This window comes from Anoplolepis gracilipes, chromosome 4, assembly GCF_047496725.1.
Source record: "Anoplolepis gracilipes chromosome 4, ASM4749672v1, whole genome shotgun sequence".
NCBI lineage: Eukaryota > Metazoa > Arthropoda > Insecta > Hymenoptera > Formicidae > Anoplolepis > Anoplolepis gracilipes.
The window spans coordinates 10,781,614-10,801,617 of NC_132973.1; the positions used below are offsets into that span (position 1 = coordinate 10,781,614).

The 20,004-nt window shown below is 37.0% G+C and overlaps 1 protein-coding gene and 1 long non-coding RNA gene across 4 annotated transcripts in view; one reads left to right on the forward strand and one right to left on the reverse strand.

Annotated features, from left to right (window-relative positions):
• The first annotated feature begins 297 nt into the window (after positions 1 to 297).
• LOC140664400 (proton channel OtopLc) lies at positions 298 to 19,822 on the forward strand. Of its 3 annotated transcripts, none has more exons than XM_072889473.1 (10): positions 298 to 569; positions 2,049 to 2,281; positions 4,413 to 4,724; positions 5,925 to 6,178; positions 12,881 to 13,108; positions 14,381 to 14,583; positions 15,545 to 15,861; positions 16,626 to 16,791; positions 16,859 to 17,144; positions 17,423 to 19,822. In XM_072889473.1, the coding sequence occupies exons 3-10, from the start codon at positions 4,638 to 4,640 to the stop codon at positions 18,126 to 18,128; spliced, it is 2,247 nt and encodes a 748-aa protein (XP_072745574.1). In that variant the 5' UTR covers positions 298 to 569; positions 2,049 to 2,281; positions 4,413 to 4,637; the 3' UTR covers positions 18,129 to 19,822. The 3 variants fall into 3 exon arrangements, with proteins under 3 accessions (XP_072745574.1, XP_072745575.1, XP_072745577.1); XM_072889474.1 differs by having other exon boundaries at positions 15,548 to 15,861; XM_072889476.1 differs by lacking the exons at positions 298 to 569; positions 2,049 to 2,281; positions 4,413 to 4,724; positions 5,925 to 6,178 and adding an exon at positions 9,072 to 9,673.
• Positions 13,107 to 20,004, reverse strand: part of LOC140664403 (uncharacterized) — a 118,340-nt gene continuing 111,442 nt past the window's right edge. Inside the window, exon 4 of the long non-coding RNA XR_012046449.1 lies at positions 13,107 to 13,208. This is a non-coding gene — a long non-coding RNA (uncharacterized lncRNA). The remainder of the gene's footprint in view (positions 13,209 to 20,004) is intronic.

The following is a 20,004-nucleotide window of genomic DNA, read 5'->3' on the forward strand; positions in this document are numbered from 1 at the left end:
TTACAATCCCTTTCCCTTTCGGACTTTCGTAAAACAGAGCGAATATAATTCTTTGAAAAGGAGGAAAGGGGAGAAGGAAAAGTTTTAAACGCGCGCTTTTTTTTCGGATCTTTTTATTTTTCTCAGATAAAAAGAAAGTAACGGGGCATAAAAAGTTGGCGAGAACAAATCGCGCGCGACTCATATGCACCCCGAGCGAGGATACGCGTGTGCGTGAGGTACGCGTTGGTGCGTGTGTTTACAACTTGTGGGTGGTGGTAACGGCGGCGGCGGCGGCGGCGGCGGCGGTAGCGGCGGCGGCGGCGGCGGCGGTGGTAGCGGCGGCGGCGTTAGGCACCGATTACGGGATATGGATTCACAGTGGACCCGGGTGGAGGCGGAAGGCGGCAGATGACGGGCCCGCGGTCGAGCCCGGCGAGAGGAGGCGCCGAATGAAAGTGAAAACGGGGGACTGCACGGGGTGCGTACTACGATGTGAGAGGGAGGATGCGTCGCCCTCGGGAGAACGACGAAGGGTGCGGGAAGACGAACGCCGGAAGGCGGCGACGAATGCCTTGAAGCTCTCCCTTGTAAGTGCATCTTTTTCCTTTCTCATTTATTTTCTAACGTGCGAGAGATCCGGAAGTCGCCGATATTTCGCGTTGGAGGGAAAAATTTAATAGACTCTCACGCACACGTTGAGACTTCCGCTAAATCGCAAGCTTGTTGTTTTTTATATATCACGTTAAATTATTCGTTATATATTTTGTGTCGCGAAAGCATAAGCCAACAATATTATAAAATTGATCGGACGATATACTTGACTATTCTTGAAACGGAAGAACGAAATTTGCAAGAAAAAGTATTTTTGTATTTTAGATCAATTTAATTACATGTGTCGAAACTGTCGAACTGTCAATCGAAATTAACTGTCACTTTTAGAGAAAATGTTGATATTAATAATTTCGATATTTCAAATTATTGATAATGGTAAGCTTCTCGCGATTATTTAATCAGTCAGAGTCACTAGAGATAATATAAAAAATTCTTTTTTTATTTATTTCAATTCTCTCGAATTAACTTTGTTCTGACAGCATTTTAACTTGAGATACTTTTATAACACTTTTAAATCTCAGAACACGTAATTTTCTCTAACAAGCATTAAGTTTGCGACGTTTTGATATGACTCGATCGCTCTCTCGGTATATCATTTGCCGACGTTTATTTTTCATTCTGTTGCGTGCTTTATTGCGTGCATCTAGCAACGAGACGTATAGTTTAGATAAAATGTCGGAACGCGACATCGTCAGAGTAAAAAGGCAACGAACTGTTTTTGAGCATGAACGTATAGAGTGAAAATACGCTGCCTTTTCCTGCACGCGATGGAAAATCGTTGCTGTGGAATTCTGGGAAAACAACAACTGTATTATTGTACCAGAGAGAAACGGCACTATTGACACTCTGTTGGATATAGAATCTTCATATCGATTTGCATAAATGTAATTCACTTCCGCCTTGTATGTTCTACTTGTATTACAATGTCTATAAATTATTCCATCTATTGTATTAAAGTTATCACAATGTTTTCTCGTTTAATTGGCTACTCGTTCTATCCAGAAAGAACTGAAGCAACGTTTCTTGAAATTATATTTATTGTTATTAGCATTTTTACATTTTAAAAATCCACATCAGTATTTTTTATTTTAAAAGATATTTTATTTTTTATATATATAATAATTGATATAAAAAATCAAAAGTTAAATTTTACCTCACAACATGAGATCAATGATTTTATAATTATTACAATATCCAAAAATATAATCACTGATAAATACTGATAATTTTTAAATTTCGCGTAATTATATGTATGTGATTATGTTTCTTGGATATTGTAAATTAAAATCATCTCACACATTACTCGATAAAATTGAACTTTTGCATAATCTCTACGGATGATGCGCGATTGATATTGTATTATATTCTGTATGTGCCGCAAAATTATTTGCGTTGCTGCGGTTGATCCACAGAACGTATCGTCTCTGACCCCGTGTTATTTCCACTGTGCCCAGTGTTTCCCTAATGCGTGCGGGGGGGTCATTTTGATGGAGAGAAATATTCGATGCCACGTATACGAGCCATAAAACGTTCGGAGAAATAGGAGGGTCCGTCCGTGGAATGGCGTTAGGGACGAAGCTGAACGGGAAGAATGTTCATTGACGTTAGAGCTCCCATGTCCTGGCAAGGAAGCGTTTTACTGGCTCCGCACTGGAATCACCCGTAGGATGACGAATGCTTTCTGAAGGTACGAAGATACGTTATCCTTTTCCACTACACGGTAAAAAAATTTTGTGTTAAATTTAACACATTTCTCGTGTCCCAATTTATCAACTCTAATTTTAATGTTAATTTAACAGAAGGTAAACGCACATAATATGTAAAAAATTAACACAAAAATGTGAATTAGTGTAAGATTGTTAATTGTTATTGTGTTGTTTTAACTCTTAGAAACGGTAAATATTAACTCTCGATGCAGAAAAGTTAAAATGACATAACGACAGTATGTTGTATTAACATAAGAGTATGTTAACAATTTAACACAAAAATTTCTACACAAGAAAATTTCAACAAAAATACAAAATGTCTTTTACCGTGTACGAGTAGGCGATTGCCGAGCTTAATATCATTCCGATTAAATTAGTTTTATCATATTATTTTATGCGCGATCGCGTGTCTGTCGATATTTAATTTATATATAACGTCGCGATAAATGTATGTATAAACGACTTGCATTTTTCAATTTCCTGACTGTCGGAATGACATTTAACGTTAGCATATATATGTAATATATATTATACAATGTTACTTTAATTTCGTAGATTGTAATCGCGCAGACTTTATAGTAACTTTGTCGGACAATAACGTATTCCACGGGCATAAAACAGCGACTTAACAGCGTATGTATCTTGTTACTTCGCTAACAATACCTTACGTAGCGAGCTTGTCTATAAATCTTTGAGAAATTACATGACTAAGCACCTAGGTACATAAGTTTGCTTCTCGCAAGATAAACTGTAACTTCATATAATGCATTTCACATGCTTTACTCTCGCGTCAGCGCATTTTGATGAAGTTTATAATAAGATTGATCTACAGGATATTTTTTCTCTCTTGTTTAACTTATAAATAACTTTTACGTGTATTAATAAAATACTTTATTAATAAAATACAGCGTTTGAGGGCGGTACAATTACTGACTCTATGAACAATCATTATGAATAATAATTATATTTCTTCAGTTTCTATTGAAATTAGCATCTCGCTCTGAACAGTATTAATTAGCACGAAGAGAGCCAGATTTAATTTTCTACTTGGCGTAATTAGTTTCGATCTTATAAAGTACCTCTGTGCATCGTCTCGTTACCTTACGTAATTAAGAGCGTCGAAGTCCGCTTCCGGGCTTGTCCAACAGTAGTTGGACAAAGTTTCTTGCGCAAAACATATAACAAGTATCGTTGAAAATTGTGAAATGTATAATTGTATACGAATCTCATGTTAGATAAAACCAGACAAGTTTCAAATTTAATGGTTCTTATCGACGTAAATCTAGGCTCTTTTTTTTTACAAGTCACATGACAATCTTAAGGTTATTATTTTGCAATAATATTAATGTATTTGAACAGAGAATTTTAAGAAGAGATTTTCAACAATTTTTTCTCAGGCTATACTCTACAATTAGACTGTATTTGGTGATTAATAATCGAGTTAAGTATCACTAAAAAAAATGATCTTGCAACTTGAACAAAAATTTTCTAGGTGTAAAAAATTAACTGAAACAGATAAATTATTAGCAAATAGTGTGATACTGATCATATATTTTGCACTCGATTAATTTAAATGACAGAGACAGAATTTATATCCGCACTATTAGTGTAATTTAAACAGAACGTTTTTCCGCGATGCCTATCTTTAAGGTCTATTTATCAAGGACAATTATATTTGTGATTAATATTTGGCAATGGGATCTAAATTTTCTAGAGGTATTGCTAGAATATTGCTGCTATAAATTCTATACGTGACAAACGATATTCTAACAGATACAAAAAGTGTAGCGATAAATTTTAATTGAGACATCTAGAAATCTATCTACATTAGCAAAATATTTTTTTGAGTGATTGAAATAAAAATCATAACTTTTTCCGGTGAGTGCTCAAGCGATGATCTTTCGAGAAGAAATAAATAAGAGAAGAAGTCTTTTATTATCCAGGCTCTGAAAGTTGTTGTCGTTAAGGATCATGCGCGTTCGCTGAGTCTTTTCAGCGGAATATTTTCGCGTCACGCGGTCAAGAGCAATCCTCTCTTCTTCTCATGCGAAGGACAGGTAGAGGAGGCGGTGGCGCTGAGGCGATCTGTCTTTCAAGGACCGATTCTTTCAGGCTGCAAGCCCCGTGGATTGTGTGAGCAAGGGCCCACCCTCTTTAGAATTCCCCGTCCGTAGAGGAGCGAAGAGTTCGTTGAAGACAAAGACGAGGGGGTCGGCGCTCGAGAGGGGTGAAAGGAACAAGGAGAATCGCAAGGGAGAGTCGGGGACTCTCCGAGGAGGAGGTGCGGTTGAGCCTGGGGGGTGAAAAAGCGAGAAGGGGATAAGGAGATAAGGAAAGATGGGAGAGAGCTCGCCGGATCTCAGCCTCCGGCTACGCCAAGGCAGCTCCGATTCCAGAGACTCCTTCTACATGGACTTCGCTCAGGTATGCGAAGGAAAACGAGGCGTCGCGCGCGTCTTGTAGATTAAAAATCATCTGTCTTGAGTAACCGAGGATAAATACTCGGAAAGATTTCGGACGAAGACGCGATGTGTGAATTACGACGCTAAGAGTTCCGTCAGTCGGAATCGCATTTCTACCTTTACACTCAAAAAAAATAATCTTGCAACTTGAACAAAAATTTTCTAAGTGTAAAATATTAACTGAAACAGATAAATTATTAGCAAATACTGTGATATTGCATATATTTTGCACTTAATCAATTTAAATGACAGAGACAGAATTGATATCTGTACTATTAATGTAATTTAGACAGAAAATAAGCGCTAAATTTTAATTGAGACATCTAGAAATCTATCTACATTAGCAAAATATTTTTTTGAGTGTACGACAAATCATTAAGAAAAGGCCATAATTACAATATATATGCATAGATTATTTCTTTTTAATATATTTTCTGAATCTGCATAAAAAACAGTATGGTTTAAAAATTTGTATGATCGCATTTTAAATTCTTGACACTTAACGTAGAATGACAGGAGATAATTTCTAGAAGAGACACGAATGTCGAAGTTCGATAAATTTCTATTAGATTATTCTCGGGGGATATTCTCAGTATGTATTTGACCCCTTCTCTAAAATCGGATTATATATAAAGCTCAGCGATGTGTCAATAACTGAAATACCGCACCAATAATATCACATGCCCCGCATCACAAATTCAATATCCTCGGGAAGTAGAACGACTGCAAAATTGATTGTTCTGTAAGAACGATTAAATCATTTATCCTGTCCAATTCTAGCGATATAACCTTGTTAAGTATTTATTTCTATTACACGCGATGTCACATAGTCGGCAAATACAATGTGTTTTTTATTGCCATCAATTTGCTAACAAAATCACATGCTGAGAAAAATTAATTTAACAACTTTGGATGTAAAATAATCGTAAAAACTGCATTTAACGAAATTTTTTTTTCGCTTTTACTTGTACCTCTATATACGCTATTGCTATAAATATAATATAAAAATATTGGTTGCAGCACAATGCAAAATTTCTTACATGAAAAATATTGTAAAAATTATTTTTCGTTAAAAATGAGATTGTGTGATTCTGATTTTTTAAAAACTATAACTTAAACTCCCCATATATATCAACTACAATAACAGAATTGTATCCCGCAGGGTATCGATTCCGATATCGAGGAAGTGACGCGACCAGGCGACAATAATTCTGATCCCATGCTGGAAAATCATCTGGAGGAGAATGGGAACGATCTGCCACCGATTGAGGATATCACAACGATCCCCGAAGAAGCCTCCGAAGAGTTAAGGGAGGAAGAGGAGGCGGCTGCATTGGAAGCTGCGCTTCGAACGCCAGACGGAGGCGCTATTAACACGGAAATCAGGAAACCGTCGGCTGCGACGCTCACGCAGGAGTGAGTACAGAAATTGCCTTTCGTATAAACCCATAATTCCTACCTCCCCTTGAGACGTACTCGTACAGTTCTCCTCGTTACTAATTTTCGCGATCGTTAAAGGTCTGCGCGCAACACCCTCATCAGCCATTTGAGGGAATTCAGGCCGGAAAGCCAGAATAGTAAAAAGTGAATGAACAAAAAAACTGTAAATAAATGGCTTGATAGAAGAATAATTTCGTTTCGTTTTTAAAGCGAGATTTCAACCTCGAATTCTTACATATAATTGAAAGAAGAATAAATAGTTGATATAGGGTAAACTAGGGTATGATGGCCATAGGCTGTAATTTTTTCAATAATCTCTACATAGTACGTTTTTTTAATCATTATCAAAGATAATCGATATTCACAGTAGTTTATGTGCATACATTATTCGAAATAACGATATTGTGAATCTTATATCATATTTTTACTTTTAACTACCTGCAAAGTTTTTCATTTGTTCACTAAAAACTATTATACCGTCGAATAAATGACAGTTAAGCTATCGTAATCGACGTTAGACATATTATAAAGATATGTAAATTGTTATATGACCTATATAATTTTTATTTTCGTTTTCACTATTTTTTTATAAATATTATGGTTATCTTTTGCTTAAAAGTTGGCTAAGATGGCCAATGCTTATGTCGTACTATTTTGATAATATAAAATTTCTATTAAATATTTTCCTTTTAATTTCGATAATATTACGTAATTTAAGATTCAGTGAAAATAATATGTCAACCACTATTAAAAAATAACAAAAATAAAAGTATGTTTTTTGCATTTTAAAAAACTATGACCATCTTATCCGAGTTTACCCTAAAAAAGGACAAAAATATAATTAAAATGTTATTAAAAATTTCTCTCGAGAACGCGTATAGAAATGAAGCTAGAAAGAAAGAAACGAGCAATCGTCGTCGATTCGTCCGTTTTGTATCGATTGTGTGCCGCTTTGTATGCACCACCGCAACATAAATTACAGCCTCCCCTAAAGAGCTCGCGTTTCTCCACGTCTCTTCATTGAAGTGACCAACGCCAGCGCTCCCGGCGGGCAACATTAATCACCGTCTGCGATTAACGCACATTTCTCTCGGTTCCCGGCATACGACCCTGCACTTTGTACACCACCAGCAATTAAACTTGATCGTGAAAAATGCTTCAACGATTTCGCAGAGACACTCCGATTTCCCGTGCAATTCCACATTTGTTTTCGACGTGATTTCTTTCGATATGAATGTAAAAGTTGTCTTGTTGTATTTGTCAACGATTACTGACAATGAGTGCGATTATGTGTGTGTGTGTGTGTGTGTGTGTGTGTGTGTGTGTGTGTGTGTGTGTGTGTGTGTGTGTGTGTGTGCTATAAATTCTATAAATAAAAAGATAAAATATTGACATTAAGAATAATATAATATACATATTTGCATGTATGTATAATTTTTTATTATTATTGTAATTAGAAGGATATATTCATGCATTAATGCGATAACCTTTGTTCACGCGTCTCTCTCGTCATTATTCATATCGCAATGTCTCAACGGAAGGATTTACCGGGACGAATACCCCGTCTCTCTTGAATTCCAGGGTGCGTCTGGTTTGCGAGCGAATCCGGTCCATCCGCGGAACTCGATTACTTCCGCCGGATATCGAACGTGAATTCACGTCCACGCGGCGACCGTCGGCATCAGAGTTAATATTGACCTGTCACTCGGTTATGCCTTACTCTCGGTCTCCGACCGCGTCTTCCCTCTCGCTTCCGGTTCAACCTTTCGCAGGCTTTCTAACCCTCTCCCACTAAGTCTCCTTCGTGCTACTACCCTCTGAAGCCTCCTCTTCAATCTATCAGGAAAGCAGCTTATTCCGTCGATTTACATGCAAATTCGATCAACCTAGACACATACTCGACATGTTACATTTTGATACAAGATCTTATAACAAGATGTTTAGATAAAACGAGAATTTATAGATATAATAATATCACTGTTTTATATACATATATATAACAACAAAATATTTTTCTTTCGTTTGCTTTTCTTATTTTTAATCAGGTAAAGTTGATTAAAAATAAAAAAGCAAACTAAATAAAAATTTTCTTGCGCTGTTGTTGTAACAAAGACATGTCACGTAAAAGTTATAAAATTGTTAAAACTATTGAAACATTGATATTTATATTTGGCGTGGTACATTTACAAAATGTTTCATACGTGTCCAACATGTTTTATCCCAGAATAAAATATTTTCCGGTATCAGAAGAAGCGTAGTTTGACAAAAAATATATCCTACATTCCTTCGACGAAAAAAAAACCTCTCTTCCTCTTTCCATTTTTCTCTTTCTCTTTCCCTCTCTATCGTAGAATTTGTCGTCTTGATAGGAAAATGGTAGACATGGGATGGGTCGGGGAAGTGCTGTCAGATATTTTCTAGTAAATGTACGAGGGCCGTGCCGATCTCGGGAGGCAGACGGAATAAGAGCCGAAGTGTGTGAATATTGGAATACGGCACTTGTGCGGATCTCCGATCTAGATATTAACTATGCGCTTTTTTCAGAATCGTTTTTAGGACTTTGTCCACAAGTGTCTTCAAATATAAGAAGGATATTGCTAATGGTTTAATTTTTAGAAATTGTCCAATTTTTAATTTGACTGTTTCCAAAAGAAAATTGCGCTTAAAAAATTTTTTGTTTCTTGCGTCATATTTTTTTCATATCAAATCTTTGTCTTTGTAATTGTGCTTTAGAAATTCACCCTAGTATACATATATTATCTCTGATATATTCGCAAATATATTTCGAATCTACCGTGCGTGTTTTCTTTCCTCTCAGAATTTTTAATTTGATCGTTTCCAAAAGAAAATTGCGCTTAAAAAATTTTTTGTTTCTTGCGTCATATTTTTTTTATATCAAATCTTTGTCTTCGTAATTGTGCTCTAGAAATTCACCCTAGTATACATATATTATCTCTGATATATTCGCAAATATATTTCGAATCTACCGTGCGTTTCTTTTCTCTAGGAATTCTCCTGTTGATTTTTGTTTTTCCCATAGTAAACGTTTTCCCTTTCGATTACATTCCGAATTCATGGCACGTAACTGGGCGATCAGCTGAAGCGCTGGCGATGTAAAAGCACGTTACGTTGCTGCAAATTTGATACATCGCTAACGAGCTCGCTATCAAACAGTCGCATATCCAGGAAGGGATAGAGAGAGAGAGAGAGAGAGAGAGAGAGAGAGAAACGATGCGCAAAGAGAAGGATCGATATATACGGCAATACGACGGTATGTCAGGGAGCCGGTCTGCCCCGGTTAGGGCCTCAGTTTGTGATGCGGGGTCCGTGAGTGCCGTGTCACGAGCCGGAGGGCCGTGATTGTGTCATCCGTTGGTGAGGGCCGTTCATGAGGGCCAACGTTCCGCCGAGACGATCAAGGAAAGCGCGAGTCAAGGTCACGGGTATGCTCATCAAGGAAACGTCCCTTAGGTATCGTTATTTCTCTGCGTTGTACTTAATATCAGTTGACATTTAAACATAGAGACGTTTCTCCGAGCTTTTATATCAACGTATACATAATGTGACAATTTAATTACATATTGATATATTGATAGAGTGTTTCAAAGTAGAAATAATGTCAATCGCATTTTTATTTTATGTTGAAAGAAACACGGAGAACGAGTGTTAAAAATTTAATCGCGTGTGTGGAGAATAAATCGAAATGAAAGAAGAGAAGTGATGTGTTGAAAAATGTACAAGTGGTAGGAGATAACTGACAACAAAATGACGGGGAGCGATATTCCTCACTGACAGACATCTCGGAAGCGTAATTCCCGTCATAATATGCGGAAGGTGATGGAAAAGAGAAAGGCGAGCGAGCTGGAATTTCTGAAGTACAAAGTTCAAAGAGACTATACGCGCTGGGGTTGCCAAGTTTTTGAATAAGAGATGTACTTTGACAATGGTTGCGTGGCAATTGAATTCAAATGAAATGCCGCCGATGCCTTTGCAGAACACGAAAAAGATTTCTCGGAAAATCGCGTCGAGAGGCGACAAATTATACAGACAATAGCGTGCCGACAACAATGCGATGACATACGAAAAATTACGAAAGAAATTACGTAAAACCACCTTCGAAATATTCGCGAAATATGTCTATTGGATAAATATGAAGATGAGAAAATTTAAACAAAAAAAACATTTTTCAAGAGAATATATTTTCGTGAGAATAAGCAATATGTTACGATCGATACTTCGGATGTAATTCTGGAAAGGAAAATAGTTGAGAATTAAGAATAAAATATCAACGTTGATGCTGATAAGATATCGATCGTTTTTTAAGCGAGTTAAAACTGCAAAGAAACCAGGTCAGCCAAAGTTCGCTGAAAAGAATTTTAATAATATAACAGATCCAGTCGAGAAAAAAAGTTGCGAAAAAAGGGAAAAGGTACGAAGAGGCGTGCTAAGGATTGTAAGGGACGTCGATGGGTGGAAGAGCAGAAGGTTTCTACGGTGTATCTCAAAGGGTGGGCAATACGGATCCTCAAGCCACCAGTATACCATCGCCCCTCGCAACGAGGGATGGTACTCTACCACTGAATCAACCTCTCAGTGCCCTCTCTCGTCCTTCCCTCCAGTCCTTCCCTCGGCCAACGACACCCTCTCTCGCTCCGATGCTTCACAACGCTACGTGATTATTTCAAAAAGCTGGAAGGCACAAGATGAGCTTCCACCCTTCCATAGTAGCCTTCGTATCGCGTCGATGTTTCTCTAAAACATTTTTACACTGCCTGCGTGCGCTTTGTGAAAAGGGGTTCACTTTCGTCACCCTTTTCCCAATCCCGATAACGGACGGATAGGTCGTTGAACGTCGGATCGTTTATCTCCTTAAATATCCAGAACAAGTCCTTGGATTCCGTAAAATATTAAAGATAATAAAGTGCACAATTTTTATAACGACAATTGCGAAAATTAAGAATTAAAGCGGTTCTCGTAGTCTCTTCTAAAATTGCCTTGATTAAAATTTATCGAAATTTATGATTGTGTTAGAATAGCACAGTCAGAAATTTTTGAAATAGGAAATATGATATAAAAAAGTAAGAATAAATAGGCAAAAAAAATTTTGCGTTGGCAATCGATTCGAGCAATCGTGATAAAAATGTGTTACTATTTTATAATACAAAAGTGACACTCAAAAAAATATTTTGCTAATGTAGATAGATTTCTGGATGTCTCAATTAAAATTTATCGCTACTTTTTGTATCTGTTAGAATATCGTTTGTCACGTATAGAATTTATAGCAGCAATATTCTAGCGATACCTCTAGAAAATTTAGATCCTTTTGCCAAATATTAATCAGAATAATTGTCCTTGACAATAGACCTTAAAGATAGGCATCACAGACCTAAATTACACTAATAGTACAGATATAAATTTCGTCTCTGTCATTGAAATTGATTAAGTGTAAAATATATGCAGTATCACAGTAATTTTGCTAATAATTTATCTGTTTCAGTTAATTTTTTACGCCTAGAAAATTTTTGTTCAAGTTGCAAGATCATTTTTTTGAATGTAAAATTTTTGAAATTTAAAATATATATTTTTGAATATTAAGTCTTTGATGACAAGTAGATCGATGCAATTAACATTAACTTTGAAATTTAAATAAATTCCTAAATATTAGACAAATTTACATCAATTTTCGTAAATTTATAAAATGAAAAACCTACGTATGTGCAAAGAACGAGAAAAGGACGTTTCATCGCGTGTCAAGTTAAATAGATCGGTTATTAAATAAATGACTCGTGTTAGAAAGTCAACGCTACGTCACCTAATGACACTCACAAAGTCATCAGCACTAGTCGGTCTCTTCCTGCAGCCAGTGTCAATGTAATGTGTCAAACATTATGGCACTACGTTGACCTTAAATCAGGCAACCGTGTGGATCCATATAAAAATCATATATATCCTCAAAGTATATAATTATAAAATCATTTTCTTTTTATGTGTCTACATTTTTAATAAATTCACAATATAAATTAGCATTAATAGCACTACAGTAATATTAAGCATTATCTTAATAGCATTAAATTAATTAATTAGCTGACGATACGCCTGAATAAAAAAGAATAAAATGTATGTGTGAGAGTGGTTCAAATGAAATTAAAATTGTAATAAATGAACTGTTCTGGTCGCACGTAGCAGAAAAGGCATTACTTTTAAAAAAATAATGAAGCAATTTATGAAGCTTATCGGACTTGGTTAATTAATTAAACTCGTTAATGATAGCTAGTGGGAAATGATCATAAATTGTTCACAATTCCCACATGTCATAAAATACTAAAGGTATAAAAAGAAATATATGTCAATCAATAGTATGTACATCACCGCTTGAAAGCAAATTTTTATTTAAATATCAAAGTATGTCTCCTGTGTATGCAAGAAAAAATACTTTTAAAATTATTTCTGACAATATAACTTGAGAACTGGGGTACTTGTATTTATCAATTATAATAAGCGAGATTTCTTGATTTTATTTTCAGGCAATTTTTTACGTGTACTTTTTTCGACCAATTGGCGAAAAGTAAAATATTTCTAAGTCAACGAAAAAAATATATAAAATATAAATGCAAATCTGAGATAGATAAATTATAAGTTTTATAGAAAAAGATGAAATAACTGATATATTCTGTACAGCTGGCCAGGATTGCCGGTCGCGCTACCATCACCAGCCTCGCCATCCGCGGTAATCGTCTCACCGGAAACGCTGTCTAGACACAGTAGCAGCTCACCTTCTCACGTTCACCGACCACCCCAGTTCGCGTTGGCCCTGCCATGTTCCTCGCAACCGATTCCGGCGGTCTGCTATCCGGCGCCGACCTTCCTCGAGGTCACCGACGAGCGGAAGTGGAAGAACCTTGGATGGTGAGTAGTGGATCAATGCGGTTCGCCATTGCATCCAGGTCGATGTACTCTCTCCCGATCGGTACGGGAGTTTTCTTAGCGTTTCTTCTTGCAATTGCGTCTGATTGATTATATTGCGACTTGATTAATAATGGGATATTACATGTAATTATTAATTGCGTTTTCATTACATTGTAGGAGAACTATTTATACGATCTCTCTATAAGCTATATCATATGCAAATACTGATGCAATTAGGTGTTATCGATGTTAATTAAGTTATTGAATTCAAACACATTTGCGGTGTGCAATTAATAACGCGTGGCTATAATATTATTCACTAACATATAATTTCGCAGAGTCACAAAGTAATTTTTAAATTGCAATTGCGTTGTTTGTTATAAAATTGTTTAAATTATTTGACAAAGGAAATTATTATTAACATGACGTTATGCGGTTGCATGACAAAATTTAATGAAAACATTTGCTGAAATTAAAACAAATATTTTCCTCTTGTCGAACGTTTGGCGAAGATTCGCAACTTTAAATCATTTTCGACAGACAGATATATATATATAAATATAAAAGGGGAATGTCAGTTGTCACGGAAATTTCACGTGATCTTTCAGGTTATTCTGACCAACGTCTGTACCGCAATTACCGGTACTTTATGAATCAAACACACGCGTACAGGCGACCACGCGATTACTCGTAATTGAGCCAATTCTTACGGGGGTGGCTGTATTTGCGGCCAATGGTACCTCCGCTGTAATGTTACACGATGATGGGCATCGAGCTAACGATCCATCATTCGCGCGCGCGACTGTCCTCAATCTCTCATTTTCAATAATTTCTTCGATAAAATATTTTGATTTAGGTCAGGGCTAAAAAAGAATCTGTCCATAGAATTTATCTTGTATCGGGAAAAAAATCACTGCGAGTTTTCCAATATTCTTAATTGAAATTAATAGAATTAATTATGATGATGAAAAATTATCTGAATTATAAAAGAAAAAAAAACTATCAGTTCACACGAGATGCAAAATTCGTTGATTTAAATTCGCGTAATAAAAAAGTACGCGTTTATAAACGAGAGCGGATTAATAAAATTTCTCATCGGCACGTTTCAAATTGAAATGAAGTTTAATAAATGACAAGTATTTAAGTAACCGAAGAGGAATGTGATTCCTCAAAGCACGGCCGGAGATGGATCTATTTCCTCGAGCGAGAATTTAATCCGCGCGCAACGCGAATCTGCGATTCATTCAGCTTCAATTTCCGTTTCTGCTGCAGCGACGCCCTGGCGACCACTTTGAGCGCGTTGTACGGGAAACTTCTGGTTGTGATGGGGATCGCTTTTCCCATGGCGGAAGTAATATCCACGTACATACCGCCGTCGTTCTATGAGGCTTTCTACCTCTACCTCTACTTTGGCAGCATGATTTTCCTGGTCTACATGTATGCCATGTTGTGCAGAGACAACAAGTCAAAACCGAGTAAGTTTTGAAGACTCATTTTGTTTGCAATCCTCGTTCTTGTGTATGATAAAGATTTCCGGAAAAATGCAAAAAATATTGATAAAGCTCTCTTGCAACTGAATAATAATAATATGAAAAAGTATAAAGATGCATAGGGTAAACTAGGGTATGATGACCATAAGCTGTAATTTTTTCAATAATCCCTACATAGTACATTTTTTTTAGTCATTATCAAAGATAATCGATATTTACAGTAGTTTATGCGTATACATTGTTCGAAATAACGATATTGTGACTCTTATATCATATTTTTACATTTGACTATCTGCAAAGTTTTTCATTTGTTCACTAAAAAACTGTTATGTAACATCGAATAAATTACAGTTAAGCTATCGTAATCGACGTTAGACATGTTATAAAGATATGTAAATTGTTATATGACTTATAATTTTTATTTTCGTTTTCACTATTTTTTTATAAATATTATGGCCATCTTTTCCTTAAAAGTTGGATAAGATGGCCAATGCTTATGTCATACTATTTTGATAATATAAAATTTCTATTAAATATTTTCCTTTTAATTTCGATAATATTACGTAATTTAAGCTTCAGTGGAGATAACATGCCAAGCACTATTAAAAAAAAAAAAAACAAAAATAAAAGTATGTTTGTTGCATTTTAAAAAACTATGGCCATCTTACCCGAGTTTACCCTAAAAAGTAGATAAAACCACTCGAAATGAGTCAACGCTTTAGCACTTTACATTTTAATCAATCTATTCACGTGATCACGCAACACAATGTATTACTCAATGACCTCGCTCCGTTCTTCGTCGAAATTATTCTCGCGGCCTGCAGGGATAGGGATCATTAAAACAGAAGCGATCGCTGGAGGCGGCTTCCATCGATTTTGAAAGAACCGGCAGCAAGCATTATTATCGCAGCTTAATCGATCCGTTGTAAATTGCAAATTCGCGAAGCAGAGAAGCAGAAGGACGTATCCGATCTGGACTCATCGAGATCGTCAAGCGGCGCCGGCGGTGACAGCGACACGCCTGAGAACGGATGTCCGCACATGCATTCGGGACGTCCAGTCCAGCATTATGGCAGTTTCTATCTGCGAATGGGCGCTGTCGCGTTCGGCATCGGCTCGATGATCTATTCCGGATTGGAATTCGGTCAATATTTCGAGCTGGAACAGAACACCAAGTGTCACAACATCATGCTGGCTCTCACGCCGGCCACGAGGATGGCCTTCATCTTCATTCAGATGTACTTCATATTCCTAAACAATGAGGTGAGTGTCGTGTGTGAATGACACGCGTACCTCTTGCAACTCGCAATTTCAATTTTAATGGATGAATTTCCTCATCAATTTAAAATTGAGTTTTTGTAACGAAAATACCGAGAATGATTATTTATCGTGTGTAGTTTGTCAATTTTCAATCATATATATTTTTGTAATTAAATCTTAAATTAGATGTAATCTTGTATTAAAACAAATTTAAAATAAATAAAAATTATGATAATATAAAAAGTTTAGTAAAATATACTCTATATATATATGTACATTTATGCCATTCACATAGAAGATCTTTATTTGATTCCTTGAGAATCGCTACACGTGTTGTGTTGGAAAACTTTGATGTAACTTGATGGAAAATCCGTTAGCACGATGGAAATATCGAGCTAACATGAGCTCGTCGGTTACGCGGTTAATGAAACAGAAGGGTGAACAACCCTGAAAACAACAGCGGAACATGACTATCTTAGCAGTATAATACTTTATTGACATGTAAAGATAAATGATACTATTATTGATGTAATTTTCATCAAATTAAATTGGTGCTTATCCAATTGAATCTACGAATTATGAATAAGAATTTTCATCTGAAAGAAAAAGATTGTTGTTGAAAAAATTATACAATTGTCGTGTCCTTGTTTAATCGTATTATAAATATATATAATTATTATAAATAAATATTATATTATATTATTATTAGAAATAAATATAATACAATTTCTAATAAAATAATATGATAATATAATCATATGTTATAGCAAATGAAGGTTTATCGCCATCGCGTCGTAGCACGTTTCGGACTAATGCACATGATTGGCACGAACCTGTCAGTTTGGTTGAACGTTCTTGTGCAGGAAACGAAACACGAGATCCTCACCTTCTATAATCCGGAGAATAACTCTCTCAGAATCTCTCACAGACTGGGTAAAGGCATTATGGATTTTCTATGATTGCACGATTCGATTCTGCCATCTGACTCTTGAACTTTTAGGCTCAAAGGGTGGACTTCATCTCGGTGGTCACACTCATTCTCATCACGGAGAACACGTGCGACTCCCGCGCGGTCTCAAAGGACCCCATCACATGTTCGAATGCAGAAGAACGAATATAATGGGATCGTTAGTGCAAGATGCCAGTCCCTTCCTCTTTCCATGTACGATAGAATATAGCTTGATTTGCGCGGCCATTTTATACGTTATGTGGAAAAACATATCGAAAATCGGATTCACGCAGCCCACGACACCGCTCGGTTCGCGTCATCACGCACACGCCTACAGGTATAGTGACAATAGGCACCTATACGGGTGCAATAACACAATATGTATCTACACGGAAGCACGCAAATGCCAACCCAGTTTACGACAGCAACTAACTCTATTAATATACAGCTTACCGGAAAATCCAAGAGTGTGAATAATATGTGTTTTACGTATAAAGAGCAACGGATAATAAAATATATACCACTAGAATATATTGTACATCGCATGTTGCGTCAAAATAAAAAAAAAATTCACAAATTAAACATTTCTAACGAATAAATTTCGCTTATTCGCAGGAAATCGCCTCATCATTACAGCGTGGACTGCGCCCGCGCGCACAAGGGCCTCTTCGTGGGCATACTGATTCTGGTGCTGACTATAATCTCCCTGATTCTTTTCTTCGTCCTCATTTCGCGACCCGAGTTGGTCAGCCTCGCCGTGACCGAGGTGAACGTCTGCGAGCTGACGCTTTATGGGATGTCCACTCTGGCGACGCTGATCGGCATGTGCCAGATGCGCAAATTGCGCTACGATGGTGGCAGAAATCTCGAACTTGACAACATCCTCCTGGTGGCCGCGCAGACTGGCATGTTTATTTATTCCACGTTTACCATCATCGGCGGCCACTTCACCCTGCAGAAGCACACGGTCCTCGTGCTGGTCACCGCTCTGGCCAGCGTCGTCCAAACCACCTGTCAAACCATCTTCATCCTAGACGCATCCCGACGATCGGTGGCCACTGCCGAGCAGATACGCCGAAAGCCAGGCAGAGAGATCGTGACATTTCTACTGGTGACGAACCTGGCCATGTGGGCGATCAACACTCTGGAGAAGTCTCGAGCGGAATCGCATCCTGTGCAGTTGCACTTTTACGGCCTGTGGGCGTGGACGATTATCACCCATGTCTCGATGCCGCTGGCTATTTTTTACAGATTCCACAGCACAGTTTGTCTGTGCGAGATATGGAAGCGGGCCTACAAAGTCAAACCGACCTACATGTGACGTAAAAGGTCCCGCGAGATCGTATGGAAGATCGGAAATGTGCCGCAGCGGCCCAAGAGCCAACAGTCGAGGCTTTACGCTATCGCGGAGAACGATCCGGCAAATTTCATATGATCGAGAAAAATATCGAATCGCTGCGACCGTCAAAGTTGGCGCGAAAATCGTTTTAAACAAGAAGAGTCTGTCGGACGGCGCTACAAAGAGTAGCCAACATCGAGTTTTTTTTTTTTTTTTTTTTTTTTTTTAAATGAATGGAACTTTTCTAAACATTCGAGCACGATTGATGCGATGATACATAAACAATTTATATACGAGATTTCTATTCACTCCAGGGTATCTCAGAAGAATTTTTACTAAATAGATTCGGAGACTTGTAATATTTCGATATTACATGCGTAAATTCATCATTTCAAGAAGAATATGTCGCGGTAAGAAAAGTATTCATAAAGAAAAAAAAAACTGTCACATAAACGGTATGTTATTTCGTCATTTATCGAAAGTCGATGTCCCTAGCTAGCATTGTACAAATATATTTCATCAGTATATAAATACTGGCAAGGCTATAAAACTAATATAACGTCATTGTTTTAAACCATCATCAATTTCTAAAAAGAATTAGCTGTTCATCGAGTTTACTCCCACTCAGAAAATAATCATGCGAAAAGAATTTTAACAAACTGTAGAAGCGAACTATCTCCGGAGATACGTGTTGAGATCCCTTCGCCGATGTAAGCCGATTTATCGGGATACAATATTATATACAGTCTCCTTGAGTACTTTTTAGAGATTTCAATGTTAAACTTCTTACTCGCTATTGATATCTGTAAATAGCCTCTTTACCACGCTGCAAAGCCTATACTAACAATAAGAAGGGGAGATTTTAGAACCGCACGAACACGCACTTAACAAAATCGCGAATTTCGATGCAATAAAGGGATACGACGCGTGCATTGACATTTGTCGCTTTCTCACAGCTTTTGCCCCACGTGATGATCCTACAGAGTAAAAATGACAGCACGAGCACACACCGAATCATTCGATGAACGCAATTTATATCGCGCTAGCGTAGCGGACGAACGATTTTGCTGTTATCTGGTATCGATTCCAACATCCTGCGAATAAGATTAAAAGGAGAGACAAAAGATCCTTTATCTACTTTGTATAAAAAATTATTTAGGACAATTAATTGTACTTTTCAAATCGATTTAACTGCTTAGACCAACAAATCTCCTAAAATAAAATTTTATAATGTTAAAAGGACATGTAGTAAATCTTCTAAATTTTCTCTGTTCAGAAATAATCAAGTACGTTTTCTCAATTCAATTCATCGGCAGATACGATGTAAACAGTCCGCGAAAAAAATATAATTAATTATGATTTTTTATACGTATATATTTAAATTTAAAGCGCTCGTTCAGATATTTAAAACGCACAATTATAAAATGACAAAATGTACACGCGTTAGAAATAGAAAGGACTAGATTTTTCTTAGAAACAATCGAAGCGGCTGGCGTAGGCCTTTCTTCGGCCTTTAAGGGAACAATGAATCTTCGTTCGATAAATTTTTCTATCTATTTCAAGTAATGAGTGAGAAGAAGAACTCAAAGAGTTCTCTCTCTCTCTCTCTCTCTCTCTCTCTCTCTCTCTCTCTCTCTCTCTCTCTCTCTCTCTCTCTCTCTCTCTTTCTCTCATAAGACTGAAACGAACGTTAGGAGAACGGTCGAGATGGACCGAGCATAAATCCTGATCCACTTGGACCCGAGTCGTCTGGTTATAACTCGTTCGTTCGACGCTCGTAATTCATGGCATTCTCACGGATATCCGTCTTCCACGTAGTACAAACTGCAGTTTAAACAACAATCGTCCATGCAGATGG